This window comes from Sminthopsis crassicaudata, chromosome 5 (genome assembly GCF_048593235.1).
Source record: "Sminthopsis crassicaudata isolate SCR6 chromosome 5, ASM4859323v1, whole genome shotgun sequence".
Classification (NCBI taxonomy): Eukaryota; Metazoa; Chordata; class Mammalia; order Dasyuromorphia; family Dasyuridae; genus Sminthopsis; species Sminthopsis crassicaudata.
In genome coordinates this window covers 107,399,227-107,417,223 of record NC_133621.1, presented here as the reverse complement: position 1 = coordinate 107,417,223, position 17,997 = coordinate 107,399,227, and the positions used below count along the sequence as shown (strand labels likewise).

Sequence of the window (17,997 nt, the reverse complement as noted above, 5' to 3'; positions counted from 1 at the left end):
TACCAGAAGTCTGCACATGTCCACTGAATTAAAACTAAATGATCATCATGAAATATACAACAAAATTTCAGTATTCTAAAAAAATTTTAATCAAAAATAATACAAGCCTTAAAAGAACACATTTCTTTTTACTGGGAAAAAAGAAAAGAAAAGAATTTAAATAAGTAAAGATAATTTGGATAGAACTTTTTGTACTCTGAACTACTCTGTTCTAGTGTTACAGCAAAAGAAAGCAATTAGGTTTCCATCTAGCAATTAGGTTAAATTCTCCTTAATATAGTCTGTTAATATAATTCCAAACTTGACCATGAAGAAATTTCTGCAATTATATATTGTGCTTGGAGAATAAATTAAAAGTCAAAGTCTATCCAAGATCTAAGAAGTGACTTTGCCAACAATGATATGCAAAATCCTATATGAGACCATGAATCATCCTATGCAGTGCTATTTCAGATTACTTTCTAAATCTTGCATAGCAGTTTACAAAACTCAACAGTTAAAATTTTAATATATTATCAGAAAATTCTAATTGATTCAAGGATCTTTAATAATATAGATTAGATTTCTATTAGAAAATAGCATCAATGAATGATCTCATCTTGATTAAATCGCAAAAAATTTGAAAGATAAAAGAATTAAAGCCATGTGGCTTCACTTCAAATTTAGAAATTTGAAAAATTCAGGAAAAAGTGGGGGAAAAAACCCAGAATTTTTACCTTCCCAATATTTTTGAAAGCAATACAGTGAAGACATTAAATTATTTTTAAAGTACATTCCAACACTAAAATTCTTATAATTGCTCAGATAAAACATGCTACTATGCCAATGTATGTGGATATGTGTTTGTACGTGCACGTGTGTGTACACACACACACACACACACACACACACACACACACACACCTTTATCACTCAAGCAACAACATAATCATAAAAGGGGAAAATAAAATTCAAAAACCCCAAACCTTATTTTTGTTATATTTTCTATTGAACTTACCTCTCAAATCTAAGTAAACAATGAAGCATTTTCCAATTAAATTGCTGTGATCTTCTGTGGGGACTGCCTAAAAATGCCATATACTGACTGTTTTGCTGATTTTACAAATAAAACATACTTCCTTTGATTAAAAAAAAAAAAAAGTGCCAGAAGTATTTTTCACTCCATTTTCCCCCAACAAAATGATGTGCGAAATGAAGCAAGAAGTCATTTATTAGTGACAAGTAGTAGGACAAAGAGCTGACCTATTCCTTGGTGTCAAGAAAATCTGAATCGCACCTCTTAACACATAATAGCTGTATGACGCTGGTAAATCCCTTCATTTCTCAAATGCCCCAAATGATTCTAAGAAAACAGATTGCAGAAGAGTTTTTATCTGCTTCAGTAAAAGGAAGTTTCCTCATACACAGTTTTCTATATAAATGAAAACAAAGTTCTATGCTCAAGTTTCTCCAGCAGCAAACTTTCTAGATGGGGGAGAGGGAGCAGGAGAAGAAGCTTGCATTAAAGTTCACCTGTGAAGATCAATCAATTATTAAACATTTGTCAGGTATCTACTATGTTTCAGGTATTGTGCCAAATGCTGGGGATACAAAAAGAGATCAAAGACAGTGCATGCCCTCAAGGAGCTTACAATCAAATGGAGGAAATAACATGTAAACAAAACATATATAAAGCAAGCTACATAAAAAATAAAAAGGAAATAACAGAGGGAAAACACTAGAATTAAGAGGGGTTAGTTAGAAGGCTTCCTGCAGAAGATAGGGTTTTAGTTGAGACTCAAAGGAAGCCAGAGAGATCAGAATGGAAGAAAGAGACCATTCCAAGCAGAAAGAAAGCCAGAGAAAATTCCTGGAATTGAAAAATTAAGTGCTTTGTTCATGGAACATCTCGGAGGCCAGTGGAAAAGTAACATGTAAGAAGACTGGAAAGGTAGGAGGGAGCTATAGGGGTTTTTATGCCAAACAGAATTTTGTTTTTGATCCTGGAAACATTAAGATGTCACTAGAGTTTACAGAGTTAGAGAGAGGAAAGAAAGGGTGGTGGTAATAGGATCAGACTTGAACTTTAGTAAAATCACTTTGGTGGCTAAATACAGGAGGGATTAAAATGGGTAGAGTCTTTGAAACAGGAAAACCTACCAGCAGGATACTGCAATAATGAAAGCAGGAAAAGATGAAGGATTGTACTAGAGTAGTGACAGTGTCAGAGGAGAGAAGGAGGGTATATATGAGAGAGGTATTGCAAAGGTGAATTTTAGAGGGCTTGGCAACAGCTTGGACATAGAGAATGAAAAGTAGTGAGAAAGGCAGTAAGAACCCCTAGGCTGTTAACCTGAGGGACTAACTCGATAATCAACTGATATGCTTGTAATATCTACTATAATTCTTCAATAACATTTTCTTTATTGTATTGTATTGTATTCTTTTTACTTTCTCCTAATGACTACTTAAATGACTAAGTGACTACTTTGCTCTTGCTCAAAGTCTTCACTTCATTATAACTCAAAAGTCAAAAGATAATAAACTATTAAATCTATCAAGTTCAAGAGATAAGAACTGAGTAACAATCATCCTCAAACCTATCCTATTTTTAAAAATTGTTTAAATGTTACTCACTTGTATTTTTTAATCCTAAGAGATAAAAAGAAATTAGTGGAGAAATCACCAAATTCGTAAAAAATTTGAGTTTTAAATTCAAATATTATTTCTATACATACAAGATTTGCATGTACTACTCATTTATAATTTTCAAAGTACTTCCACAAACTCTGAGTCACCCTTAATACAATACACATTATTATGAACCAAACAGGTACAAAACTGGATTACTTTGAAGACATCTGTGACATCTTTTCTATTATGAATTTTTATCAGAGTTCTCTAAAAATCTAATGGTACAACATTTTTAGTAGCTAAAAAATAAAAGAAAAGCCAAGATAGTTTAGGATATCCTTATAAACCAAAAAAAATCATATTAAAGCCTACATGAATAAAGAAAACTTGCCTCTGTTCTGAAAGGAAGAATTTTTTGCTTCATTCTCCAAGCAAAACCTATCAATGTTGAAGTAAAATATCTCTTGCTAACAAGTCATTACTATATCCTATTTATTAGTTGATTTGTGATTTGTATATTAATAAGAACAAGAGGAAGGATCTTAATAATCCTCTAATCCTAACTTATCAAGTATGTATATATGCAGAGAGGGGAAAGAAAAGGGAGAAAAAAGAGAGGAGAATCATTCAAAAAATATTTTTTGTAATGTAAAGAGTTTAATTTCACATATATGAGCAAACTGAAGCTCAATGATTAAGTAACAAGCCCAAAGTCACATACCTATTTGGTTACAGAGCCAGGATCAGATGTTAGATCTCCTACCCGAAAATACTATTAAGGCTGCTTTAGGAAGTATATGGCTACATGTAGCTTCAGCTGAAGATAAATAAGATTTCCTCCCACTCCCATGGTTCAAGATGAATTTCCTAACTTGCCGATTCACCAACATGAAAAATTTAAGCTGTTACCATAAGGTATGTACCTTTCTGCAAGCAGGACAAAGTCCATTCTCATCAGTGCGAATACGATGCCAACAGAAGCGGCAAATTTGGTAGCCACAAGTGCAAGGGAAAAAGTTGATATCATCGATCTCTAAGGGCTCCATGCAAAGGGGGCATTCCACAGGGTCTTCCTTTGCATCAGGACTGCGAGACATCTTCACGTGTATACACAGCAGCAAAAAAAGTTTATAATAACTTAAGGGAGAAGGAAGGTCAGCACTGAAAATTAAAATGGAGCACTCTGAAGACCTGTGAGAAAATCAGAAAAAAAAAAAAAAAACACAACAAAAATTAATTGTACATGTAAACACTGGACCTAAGCTGTAGTTTTATAAAATAAAATAAGTTTAATAATGTTTGCATTTGATGTAAGAATTGAAATCATGTATTACATCACTAGCATATAAATTTGAGATCCAAAACTAGATTTAAGGGGAATTAAGGAGAAAAAATTGGTTCTATGGAATACTGCATAAGATTAGAGTGCTAAGAAAGTATTCAGCATCCCTAACAAGATTTAGGGAATATCCAAGTACTACAATGACATGTCTCAAGGGAAGGGAGGAAATGAAATCTTCTGTCTTAAATCTTATTCTTCAAATTCTCAATCACCTTTGAGTTTATGGTGGGATAAAAAAAAAAAAATACTCAACATATCCAAACATATCATTAGATTTATAAGCGAATGTAAATATAAACTGGTCAACTTCTAAGATTTATTAAACACTAAATAATATTAATATAATGAACATGAAACAAAAAATACTAAATAATTTCATTAAAATTAACTAATTCATTAAACATTAAATAAGAACAACTAAAATCTGAGAAAATATGCATATCTAACATATATGTGTTAGAATCTAAGAGCTTATACACTAAATATGGTTTAACATGTTACTGGGAAACAAATGACCCACCATATTATTTCTGAGACACAAAACTGAAGGTTTATATGGAGAATGGGAGAAAGACATACACAGAGACACAGAGAGACACAGAAAGACACAGAAAGACAGAGGCAGAGGGAGAGAATCCAAAGATCATACTGTAAATCAAAAGAAAAGAGATAATAACAAAAATGAAACACACCTGATCCTACCACTATCCAAAATCCTTAAAAAAAAAAAAAAAAAGAATTAACCATGACTTCCAAAGACTTTAAGAGTGAAACATGTGGATAAAGATAGCCTAACAGAGGTACAGATTTGAGTCATACATTTTTAGTTGTGACCAAAGTATTTATTTATTTTACCTGAAAATATTTATTTATAACAAGAGTGGAAAAGGATTACAGCATTTGAGGGGGATGTTAGAGAAGAGGCTAGTAGTCAGTGGAAAGTGAGAATATGATGTAAAAAACAGACTTTAATAAGATCTATTTTTTAAGTGAATTAAATTCCCATATAAAAGTTAATAAGAGCAGTTAGGTGACCTAGTGGGTAGAAAGATGGACCTGAAGTCAGAAAATCTCATTTTTCTGAGTTCAAATCTGGCTACCTCTATGACCCTGGGCAAGCTGCTTAACTGTTTGCTCAGTTTCCTCCTCTGAAAAACAAGCTGGAGAAACTATTGGAATATCTTTGCTAGGAACAAGTCTAAAATGGGGCCATAAGGAGTCAGAAAGTACTGAAAAGCAACTGAACAACAACAATAAATTTGCCACTTAGCATTTATAAAATCTTGGACAAATCACATAATCTCAGAAGCTGTTAGGTGCACAATAGAGTTCTGGACCTAGAGTCAAGAGACCTGAATTTAAATTTGGCCCTGACAGGTAATAGCTATAATGACCCTAGAGAGTCACTTAACCTTGTTTGCCTCAGTTTTAACATCTATAAATATAATGAGCTGTAGAAGGAAACTGCAAACCACCATAGGATCTTTGCCAAGAAAATCTCAAATGAAGTCAGTCACCCACAACTAAAATAATGGAATAACAAAGTTAACAAAATACTGGTAGTTTACTTCATGGAAAATCTGAATTACCCAACCATTGAAAAATACTTTTCTTTTCCTTTTAGTAACAATCTATGTTATTATATCACTAAAACATATCTAAGCTCATCTGACAGAGATTTAGGGGGTAACCCCCATTTGAGGTCAGCTAGGTGATGCAGTAGTGGGAGTACTAGGACTTGAAAGTCAACAAGACCTGTCTTGCTGAGTTCAAATCTGGTCATCTCAGACACTCACTACTTATGTGATTCTAGACAAGTCAATTAAGCCATTTGTTTCATTTTTCTCATTTGTTAAATGAGTTGGAAAAGGAAATGTCTTTTCCAGTCACACACTTTTCTGCAAGCAGGACAAGTCCATTCTTATCAGTGTGACTATGATGCCAACAGAAGACACAAATTTGGTAGTCACAAGTGCAAGGGAGACAATACCATCAATCTCTAAGGACTCAAAAAAAAAAAAAAAAAAAAAAAAGGAAATTCCAAACAACATTCTCATTCAGAAATGTTCTTCTTCCTCATGTCCATCTCTAGGCTATTCCAGCTTCCTTCATTTTGCAAATAAAATCTGATCTTTTACAGGATGGTTTTCTCATCCCTCCTAATTCTAAGGCCTTCTTTCTGTTGCTTACCTCCCATTTATCTCAAATACAGCTTGACTGCATATAGTAGATCTCATGTTACCTCCCCAATTAGATTGGGGGTTTCTTGAGAGTAGGACCTATTTTGTCTTTCTTTGTATTCCCAATGTTTAGCACAGGATCTGACAAATTGCACTAGGTACTTCATAAGTGCTTACTAACAGAGAAGAGGAATTGATGTGAGGCAAATTGAAGAAACTTTCTAGCAATCTCAATGATAGTACATTACTCTAGATTTCTGACTCCTTGGTAACTACTTGGATGATAGTCATGGGATTATGATGTGTTACAAAACTGACAAGAGGACAGATTTTACACTTTAGATAATTTATCTCTTATATTATAGTAATAATTATCTAAAGTGTACTAGATTGTAATAACAATGCACAAGTTTTAAGTCACAACTCTAGTTATAACCATAGGAAACATCTAAGTTCTGTTTGTCCAAGTTTCCTCATCTGCAAAATGGACAAAATATGTACATTGCCTGTCTTAGAGTAACTGAAGAAAGTGCTTTGTAACTTGTAAAGCACTCTATAAAACAAGTCAATTATGGAAAAATGTGGTAAATCCAATAGTAGCATAAAATTTAAGCTGGAACTAAATCAAAACCTTTTTGGAAACTATCACTGAGGTCAGAAAGAGAGAATAATTGACTTTATTCTAGGAAATCATATCATATTGCTGAGAAAAAAAAATAAGTTTTTACCTTCTTTCCTAGGTGTTTCTGGTTAAAGTAAACTTTATCCTATTCTTCAAAGAAAGACACTATAAGCTTCTCACTTTCATCCTTTCACTCAAACCATTCTTTTCTACAATGTGTTACCCTTTATCTTCTTCCCCACAACCTAAAACAAAATACAACCAATCCTATTAACTTAACTAAGATTAATAAAAACAGACCTGAACATTTATAGAAAATGTCCTTACCTATGGCTGGAATGAACCAAAATAATAAACATCAATAATTCCCCAATTCTATTTACAATAAATAATAATGAAAATACCAACAGGTTACTTTATAGAACTGGATAAAATGGTAATGAAACGAATATGTAAGAACCAATTACTTGTTAAAGACAAAAAGGGAGAATGAACTTTTCACTTTAAAATATATTATAAAGGGGGGCAGCTAGATGGTGCAGTGAATAGAGCACCAATCCAGAAGTCAGAAGGACCTGAGTTCAAATCTGACATGACCTTAGGCAAGTCACTTAACCCCAATTGCCTCAGCAAAAAAAAATAAATAAATAAAAATTAAAAAATAAAAAAAATTTAAAAAATATATATATATATTTGAGATCCTTTTTTCTTAAACATTCCTATACCCTACTGAACTCTTCTCAGTAATCAAGAAAAACAAATAATAATCAAAACTAACTTACAAAGTAATATGACATGCTGCACCTACAGTTATCCACTTCTCCACTGAGAAGAATGAAATAGATAATGCACAATGCCATCAATCTCAGTTCAACTGACCTGCATGTTTTCACTTACATGCAAATGCTTTTTTCTCTCCCTATCCTACTATCTTAGCTCTTAATTGTATTAATTAATACAGGTTTCCAAATATTTCTAGAATTTGTTTAATAGTGGAAAATCAAGTTGTCATAAAAGTGTAGTGAAGAGAGTTAGCCTTGAATTCAGGAAGACGTCCCTTCAATCAAGTCTTGCTTCTGACACATACCCCCTCCTCAGGCTTTAGACAATTCTCTAAGACTATAAAATTCAGAGAAAGTAAGAAAATATTTGGAGAGAGAGAGGATTTCCTAAACCAGGAGTTCCACTTCCTTTTATTATTTTCATTCTCTCTCAAATTGATTACAGGGAAGAGAATGAAAAGGAAAGGGAAAGAGAAATCAAGGTGAAGGACCAGGAAAGAGACACAGATATAGTTGTTGCTAGAAAGTTTCCCAGGATATTCAGGGACATGACATGAATTTATTCTCTATTCCTCCTAGTTTTACACATCGCTTTTAGAAATGTTAGCAGTGAGCTGCTTTGTTTCAATATGGACTGGCTCACCCCTCCTTTTCCTTACATCCTGGTAGTCCCCTGTTCCACAGCGTACTATATTGATGCCAAACTTAGTGCAGACACTCGACTGGCATATCACACAGCAGCCTAGAACTCCTGTGTTCCGACTTTCCTCCAGCCTCAACTTCCCAAGGAGTTAGGACTACAGACAGGCACATGCCACCACGCCCAGCAATTCTATCTAAATTGGTCTACTTGTTCAGTGCCATAACATATCCCCAACTTTTGGCAAATTTATTGTCTTAATTCTATTATCTAAAAAAACAAACAAACAACAACAACAACAAAACAACAACACACTTTTCTATCTGAAGGTCTAATATTCAACATGGAGAGGATTAACACAAAATTTTTAGAGCAAGAGTTATTCCCCAGTAGATAAGCAGTTAAAGGATATAAAGAGTTCTCCAAAAAACCTGCAAATTATTATCTGAAATCAAAATTTTAAGAAGGTGAACTAAAATAACTGTGAATTACCTTGTAAAAAAAATCAAAAGCCAATGTGGAAGTTGTAGAAATTACAGGCATACTCATGGTTCAATCAATCAAAAAAGTAATTTCAAATAATCATAAAAATATAAGACTAGGATGTCCTTAAGAAAGTCCTAGAATGTCCTTCTAGGGCCAAGGGAACCTCCAAAATTTTGGGATTCTGGACCAGTGACACAAGATACCTCAAGAGAATTTGCAAGTTCAGACCCATCTCCAAGTCAAGAGGCAACATATATTATAATTGCAACACCAATTAAAACGGATTAAATTCCAAAAGTTAATGGAGAGCAAAGAATAAGAAGGTAAATTTACAGGAAAAGCTAAGAGAAACCAGGTGCTTCATGCCACTGATCTGCTAATTTCATGACTTAAATCTAGAAAGATAAGGAATAGTCTGGTTCTGACTTTTTGTACAAGTGCAGTACCCATAATTCCCTGAGCAGATCTCACTGGGGAGACTTCTAGAGGTATCTTTTTAGGCCTGAAACATCACTAAGTTAAGTGACAGGGATCCAATTTTGTCCTGCACTAGCATTAACTTTAAGCACCTCATTATTGTTGCTCATTAGTCTCAAACCCCATTATCAGTGACCCACAAACTGATATCTGAAAGCCAACAATCTTTTGGGCTCAGCATCTTGGCCAAATAAAGAAAACTAAAGCAAGACAGGAGAGGAAACACATCATTCTTAATTACATCATTTACATGGTCAGGTAGCCTTGGGAACATTCCTGAGAGCTGCACTTTGACCCAGAGATCCCATAGGCGTGTATATACCACTAGGATCCAATATAGAAATATCTTGTTATATACTAAAATATTTAAAGCAGTACCTTTCATAGTAACAAAGAACTGAAAACAAAGTAGGTGTCCATCAACTGGGGAATTGGTACATGAATGAAATAGACTGTAACTGTATTAAAAGAAATAATGTACAACAAAGAATTTGGAAGCATATAAGGATTTATATGAAGAGATGTAGAGTGACATTGAATAAAACCAGAGGAAAAAGTATACATAATGACCAGAAGAATTTAAAAGCAAAAATAAAACCCGAATACTGTGCAATTGGAATAAACAAATTTAATGCCCAACAATCTTTCCTCCTTTTTGCAATTGTAGAGATGCTACAATCCCACAATGGTACAACACTAAAGATGATATCTAATACAATTAGCATATTGTCTGGTTTTACAAAATTGTTTTTCTTTTTAAATTTTTGTTCTAGAGGTCTCACTGCATAGGGAAAGGGGGAGAGATGTAAAAAAAAATCATCAATAAAACAATATCTAATCTATTATATATTTATTATGTCCAACTAAAACCTAGAACTAAAAAGGAATTGCTACAAACTAATAAGCAATCCTCAATAGGCTAAAGGTTTAATTAGACTAAAACAAGGGAGGAAACTAAAAATACAAAATCATTCAACTTCACTAATAATCAGAGAGAAACAAATTAAAATAATTGAGGCAGTAACTCTCACCAATTCAACTAGTAAAAATAAACTGACAAAGCAATGCTGTTAGACTAGTAGGGGAAAGGGGCACATAATAACATTACTTACCAATTGGAAATTTTTTATAAAGCTATCTGGTAGCATATTAATCACTGATTCTTTGACCCAAAGATCTTATTAGAAGGTGCATGTCTCCTTTTCTTTCTTTCTTTGATTAAAACTTTTTATTTCAAAATATATGCATAGATAACTTTCAACATTCACCTTTGCAAAACTGTGTTCCAATTTTTTCTCCCTTCCTTCCCCCTTACACCTTTCCTAGATGACAAGTAATCCAATATATGTTAAACATACAATTCTTCTGTATATATTTCCATAATTATCATGCTGTACAAGAAAAATCAGATCAAAAAGGAAAAGAAATTATAAAGAAAAAACGCAAACAAACAACAAAAAAGTGAAAATACTATGTTGTGATCCATAGTCATCCCCAGCTCTCCCTCTGGGATACATATGGCTCTCTCCATTGCAAGGCCATTGGAAGTGGCATGAGTCACTTCACTGTTGCAAAGAGCCACATTCATCAGAAATGGTCATCGTATAATCTTGTTGCTGTGAGGTACATATATCCTAATGATATAATTAAAACCCTAGCAGAACAAAAATATTCATAATTATTAGGTCTACTGTAAAACTTAAAGCAACCTATAAAACAAATCTGGTACAATGTGATCTGAAATACTGCTGTGCTATTAAAAATCAAATATAGGGGAATAAAAAGAAATAACAAAAGATAAACACAAAGAAAGCAACACTAAGGAATGGAACATAAATATAAATTCTAAGTGTTTAAAAAAAAAAAAAAACAAATATTAGAAGGCAATCAATTTTTTAAGGCAGAGTTTTCCAAACTATTGGGGATGCCCTAGGGGGAAGGGAGTGTATGTGACCCTCAGGTGGAGAAAAAAGAGATGCCACAAAATGGTAAAAAATAACAGCATTTAAAATTACAATTATGAAAGTTTATTCACTGTTTCAATAAAAATAAATTGCAAAATCAGTCAGCACAAGCAAAAAATGAATCTGACAAACTTACTCTAGCCAACAATGAAGGCAGTGAAGATTATTTAAAACATACGTAAATTAGGTCAAATTTAAGATGCTATATGTCAAATCTCTATCTCTTTGTTGAAGGAGATACATCATAATACCATCAGTCTGCGTAGGCTCATGACACAAAAAACATTTTAATAAAAAGTATATAAACTCCAAGTTAAATACACTTTGTATGAAAATTAAAAGTGACATATCAATTACATTTCTCTACATTTAAGTAGAAGATAAGTGAATTTCTCCAAAACACTAAAATTTAACTAAAATGATTAATACAATTAAGTTTAACTTATTGATAATTTCAAGTTATTTTAATTTTTAAGTGAAATAATATTCAATCATTTTGAAAAATACATAACTATTCTGAAGAGAAATTCTCCGGAGCAACTAAAACTAGCATAAGCAAAGACCCTACAGCTTAAGGGATGTGAAAATTACAAAAACAAAAAGCAAAAAGAATCCCCAAAATATAATCTACCATATTTATAATTTGGCTTCACAATTTGCCATGAAAAGATTGCTCTATATAAATTATTTCATAAAAAAAACAGCATTTCCATTGCATATAGTATTAAAATTAATGAAATATTTTGAATTGTACATATAAAGTACACTAGCAAAAAAAAAAAACAAAAAACAGAAAACTTTTCCAGAGAAAATTAAGTTTTTAATAAGCATCAACAAACTTTTTGAAAAGAATATCTTTAATATTAAAAGGACTGCTTGCATCATATAAAGCTGTTTACAGAATTGCTAATGTTAAAAGCCTCATTCAAAAGGAGAAATACTGCTGGTCTCACTTGCAGATCATATAGTGAGAAGAATTGCACGTGCAATTGAAGTCCTCTTGATCAACTAAGAAAGTAAAATCTGTTTTGCATTGCAAGTAGATAAAGCAATGGATATAATTAAAGATCTGCTCATTTGATTACACATGTATCATATTTTACACAAATTAATATTAAGGAAGTTACGTGTATATTTTGGTTTTTGGTTTTCTTTTTTGTTTTTCAAACCTATTCATGTCAATGCTACATTAAGAATTTAAAATAAAACTGATGAATTTTGGGATGAAAATTATGATATGTGCTTTTACGGAAGTCAATAGATGTCAGAAGAAAAGGAAGATCTATGTATAAGCACTGGTTAAAACTGTAACCCCCTCATTGTAGTCAGGTTGCATGATTCACAGAATCATTTCTGTTAAAAAAAAGTGTAGAAGTGCAGAAAGCTTTACAAGTTGTTACAAGAATACACAACATTACATAAAAACAATCTATTAAAAGGAAGGTTCTCAAAATTGTGACAATCAAGGATCATAAGATATATTTATATTATTGTGAAACAAGCAGATTTTTTTATAGGCCCAATTTTGTACTGTAAGTTACTCTACTTGTTCTCAAAAGTCCTCAGTACAATGAGTAAAAGTTCTAGTTTTGTTGTTAAAGATGAAATCACAGTTTGAAATATTAAGGCTGAAAGGATTCAAAGACATTGACAAAACTGTGCTTGATAAAATTTGTCCCTTGAGATGTTAATAATTATGGCACTATGTTCTTTTTGGTACTGATATGCAAAGAATCATCACAGAGAGATCTTCTAGTTAATTGAATTCTCAAGATAACTCAAAATTATCCCTGTAGAATAACAGGATGTTAGTACTGGAATGGCTCTTAGAAATTATGTAGTCCAACTCCCTCATTTACAGATGAGGAAAACGAAACCCAAAAAAGATAAATGACTTACCCAAAGTCAAACAATAGTCAAAAAAAGATCCAGGTGTCCTCAATTCTAACTTCGAGTTCTTCCTATTATACCACTATAATAACTCATTCTTCAATATAAATCTAAAATATGCTAAATATAAAAGATTAATAGTGGGTTACTGCTTTGTCACTGGGCTATTTCTATCAGAATCCCACAAGAGTCAGACAGACAGAGATATGAAAATAATAATAACCTCTTCAAAGTACAATCAAGGCAAGGAGAAGCAAAGGAGATACACAAATGAGGAAACACTATCCAAGTTAAGAGACATACATATAAGTTAATATACATACAGAGGACCACTAAAGTAACTGTGAAAGCCTGAAAAGGACCATGGGATACTAGATAAAAAAGCTCTAGTGATTGGCAACTAAGAAGCAAGAAATATTCAGGTAATGCTAGATTCCTGCCCAGCTTTACATGAAACCATTATGTCAATCAATTATAGCCTGACAAGGAAGAGAAGGAGATTAACTGATTCTCATAATGCTTTTTGGCAATGATATCTTCATCTCCAAGTAGCAGAATTATACACTACAGACAATCAAAAGAAATAACCTTATTAGAAATTAAACAAGAAAAGAAACTGTTACATTACACAACTCTAAAAAAAAAAAAAAAAAAATAGAAAAACAAATACTCGGGAGGCATTAAAAAGCCACACTTAATATCAACTCTGTGAGTGCTATTTAATAATGAAAAATGGTTTAAAAAATGGTTTTAAAAAATGATGATTTTTCTAATGATTTGAAAAGGAAATGGGCACAGTTAGGCTGTAATTTTTAAAATCTTTTTTTGAGTCTGGTGGCACAAACCCAATAAACCAACTATACTAAAACAGAGTGATTCAAAAAAATCACTATCTGTTACAGCCATCATAAATGAATACATACTCCTACAATATCTGACACTAAAATATTTTAGGACCTGAACGGAATAGTTTATGGTGCCACAGTAAGGATCAGGAAACTATCATAGCATATCAATGCTATCATAGCAAAGTAGTCTGATAAAATTATTTTAAAACAGTGGAAGATTTAATCAATATCTAGCAACTATGCATAGTAGGAAATCTAAACACTGCAATGTTTTATTGAAATGTGTAAAATAAAATACAGGAAACAAAACTATGTCACAAATCATTTATATTTTTAAATCAAAAGAAAAATCAAAAGTTTAATACAATGAATAAATAAATTAAAAACCAATTATATAAAATAATCACAATTTATACTATTAAACTGGAGCTCTTAATTTTTTTTCTGTCACAGATCTTTTGAGCATTTTGGGAAAACCTATGGATCATTTCTCAGAATATTTAAACACACATAAAATAAAAAACACTGGCTAACAAAGCAAACCAATTACACTGAAATGCATTACTAAATTTATTTTTTACAGGTTCTTGGATCCCAATTAAAAACACCATGCTATAGAAGATTGAAAAGATATAAGGGAATAGACTGAAGCCCCAAAGAACATGGAAAAATCCTGATAGTAAAGCTAGAAAGAATTCTAATAACTAAAGGGCAAAGATGAATTTAATACAGTATAGAAAGCCTATGAATCAATGGCTATGTCAAAGGAGGTGACTGAAATACTAACTTATTTGCAAAACTAGAAAGCAGCAAATCCAGAAAAGATCCAGATTTTTTTTCCTGTACATAACATAAATTTAACAAAATACTCTATCAGTTCTCTTTAATGCAAACTTCTTTCTCTACTTAGCAAAATTTAAGTATATAAATATAAATTTTATACAAAATAATAACAACTTATGCTCCTCAAAGAGCTTTTTTGATAATAGATTTGTGATGGAGACAGCCATCTCCATCCAGAAAAAGGACCGTGGAGACTGTATGTGGATCACAACATATTATTTTCAGCTTTTTTGTTGTTATTTGCTTCCTTTTTGTTTTCTCTCATTTTTTTCCCCTTTTTGATCTGATTTTTCTTACGCAGCATGATAATTGTTGATATATATGTGTGTGTATGTATGTATGTATATATATATATATATATATATATATATATATATATATATATATATATATATATATATATATATATATATATAAGAATTACACATGTTTAACATATATTAGATTATTTGCTGTCTAAGGGAGGGAATGGAGAGAGGGGAAGGGGTAGGAGAGAAGAAAAAATTTCAAACATATGGTTTTGCAAGGGTGAATGTTGAAAACTATCTTTGCATAGATTTTGAAAACAAAAAGCTATTATTTTTTAAAAATCTTTTAATAAACAAGAATATGTGTTGACCAAAGAGCACAAAGGGTATGCCAAAATATTCCAAAAATGTTTTTAAAAAAAACCTCATTTTCAATTCAGTTCTTACTCAAGAAATCACTGAAAAGCAGCAAAACTTTATTTTAAAAATAATTTTAATAGTATTTTATTTTTCCAAATACATGCAAAGATAGTTTTCAGCATTTACCTTTGTAAAACCTTATATTCCAAATTTTTCTTGCTCTTTGCACTTTCCTCAGATAACAAGCAATGTGCAATTCTTAACATATGTGCAGTTCTTCTTAATATAGTTCCAAAAAACATGCACACACACAAAAACAAGCAAACAAAAAACAACCACAAAATGGCAAAAATACTATACTTTGATTCAGTCTCCATAGTGCACTCTCTAGATGTGGACGACACTCTCATATTGAATCACTTCATACAATGCTTTTATTGAGTTCTTAGTATCAAGTCTAAAATTGATTCCACACTCATGGCTTAGTCATCCATGTACAGAAAATATATAAAATATATTTAAATATACTGAAAAAACTGTAGTATTTGATATCAATATGCACAACTGTTCTGTTTGAAACAAGACAATACAAAAATGTAAATAACAATATAAAATTCCTCTATGAAGACTCTGGGGCAACTGTAATTCTGCTTAAATAAACCCATCCCTACTGGGTATAAGAGAATATGACTTCCAATGGTATTACTTTATGATGGTTACTTTACTGAAAAGCAGTTTCTTCTAATAAGAGTAAAATTTTGAATATGCATGAACAATGAACAGAGACTAGAGGCTTTGAGATGGAAGTTAAGTCAAACTACAAAGGCAATATTTACAAAACAATGTTGTTCATTCTAAGAAAAAGTTTAGGCAAAGTATGGCAACAGACTAAAAGAACACAACCCACATACCAATCTTCATGTATATTTGTATGGTAAAATGTGTAACAGTTACAAATTATCCAAATAATAGCCCACACAATATTAGTGAAATAGAATCAGAGGATAATTTAACACTTATTGAAAAGAAGCATAAAAATGGATCTATTTCCTCAGGGCACTCTATAACAAGCTAGAAATTTACAGAAATGTTTTTGGGACAAAAAGGTCTGCACTTGTTCTCTAAGTAAAAATAAAAGCTGAGAAGATGTATAAATGTCATTGTATTTGTTATATATAACCAAGAGAAGATAATCTCTAGGAAGAGTCTATAAAATGGCTAAGATTCAAAAAGATTTCCAGCAAATATGGAGAACATAAGTTTGTACCTCAATATTCTTATGCAGGCTACTTTCCAATAGGGATTGTTTCACTCATCTATATAAATCAATCTTTACCCCCAAAGACTTACACAGTACCTGTTGTACAGGAGGTGTTTAATAATTACATGTTGGTTGCATTACAAAAAATAGTCATTTTATCCACTTGTACCATAGTTTAAAGAACATTAAGTATACAAGAATAATAGCAGAAGAGAAATGGTCTGAGAACAATTACTTAAATTCCATCAATAAAAATGAAAAGAAAAAATAAAAAAGATAAAGAGATAATAGAAACAGTCCTAGAACAAATTGCTGTCTTGCTATGTGAACTCCACTGAACATGAGAACAAAAATAACAATCCAAACTGGTTACATTTTTATAAGACGTATTACATTTCTATCAATCAACAAACATGTATTAGGCACTTACTATATCCCAAGTATTACATTAGGTACTGGAAATACAAAGACAAAAATTATACAGTCCCTCTCTTTAAGATTACACACTACCCAATATATTCCACTGCTTTTATAAAACAGTTTATCCTTTTCTTTTGGTTTTGTTTTGCTTTTGAAGTAACTCGGGTTTAAGTGACTTGACCAGAGCCACAAAGCTAAAAGTATTAAGTGTTTGAGGCTGGATTTGAACCCAGGTCCTCTTGATTAGAGGGACAATGCTCTATCCACTGTGCCATCTAGTTGCCTTATAAACAACTTATAAACAAAATAAATGAACTTTTTTGACGACTCAGAATCCTCATTGGGTCTATCACCATTTGTATTTTATTTTTTGTCTTCTCACTTGCTATGAGATTTTCAAATATCAACTTCCTGTCAGATGTGACTACTTTTCAAAACCTTTCTCCTTTTAATATGATAGAATCTAAGCACTCAGAAAACTCAATGTTGTTGCTGTTGCAATAGTTTAAATGAAGAGTTAAAAATCTGATGAGAGCATTTTTGAGCAGGATATTTTAAGATTTCAGACACTTTTTCTATTCACTCATCAGCTTTTGCTCTCAGAATCTTTATGGTACTCCTACTATGGTATTCAACCTTTCATACATTAAGGTGAGGCAATAACCTCTTGCCACCATTGTTTTCTTCTGTAATCTGCCACCAGATAACTCTCCTTAATATAATGATTCAAAGAAAGGGGTAGCATAATATAGAGTGTAGAATACTGATGTGTCAGGAAAACTAACTCAATGCTCACTCTAATATTTACTATCTTTCTGACCAAGAGCAAGTTATACGCTCAGTTTTGCTGTTGAGAAGTTAACACTTCAACTGTCTACCTTACCTTAAGGCTAAAAGAAAAGTACTTCCAACCTTAAATGTATTACATATGTGAGTTACTGTACCATTCATTTCTCAAAAAATTTTAATGGGTATCTTGTCTCCAGGGAAATATCCAATCTCCTCAGAAACAGGAAAAAAT

The 17,997-nt window shown here is 32.0% G+C and overlaps 1 protein-coding gene across 3 annotated transcripts in view; it reads right to left on the bottom strand.

Annotated features, from left to right (window-relative positions):
• The window catches only part of CNOT4 (CCR4-NOT transcription complex subunit 4), a 171,283-nt gene that overhangs the window by 81,160 nt on the left and 72,126 nt on the right, over positions 1-17,997 (bottom strand). For all 3 annotated transcript variants that reach the window (XM_074267842.1, XM_074267843.1, XM_074267840.1), the window contains exon 2: positions 3,537-3,804. In XM_074267842.1, the coding sequence (XP_074123943.1) occupies positions 3,537-3,710 (174 nt within the window). In that variant the 5' untranslated portion in view covers positions 3,711-3,804. The remainder of the gene's footprint in view (positions 1-3,536; positions 3,805-17,997) is intronic.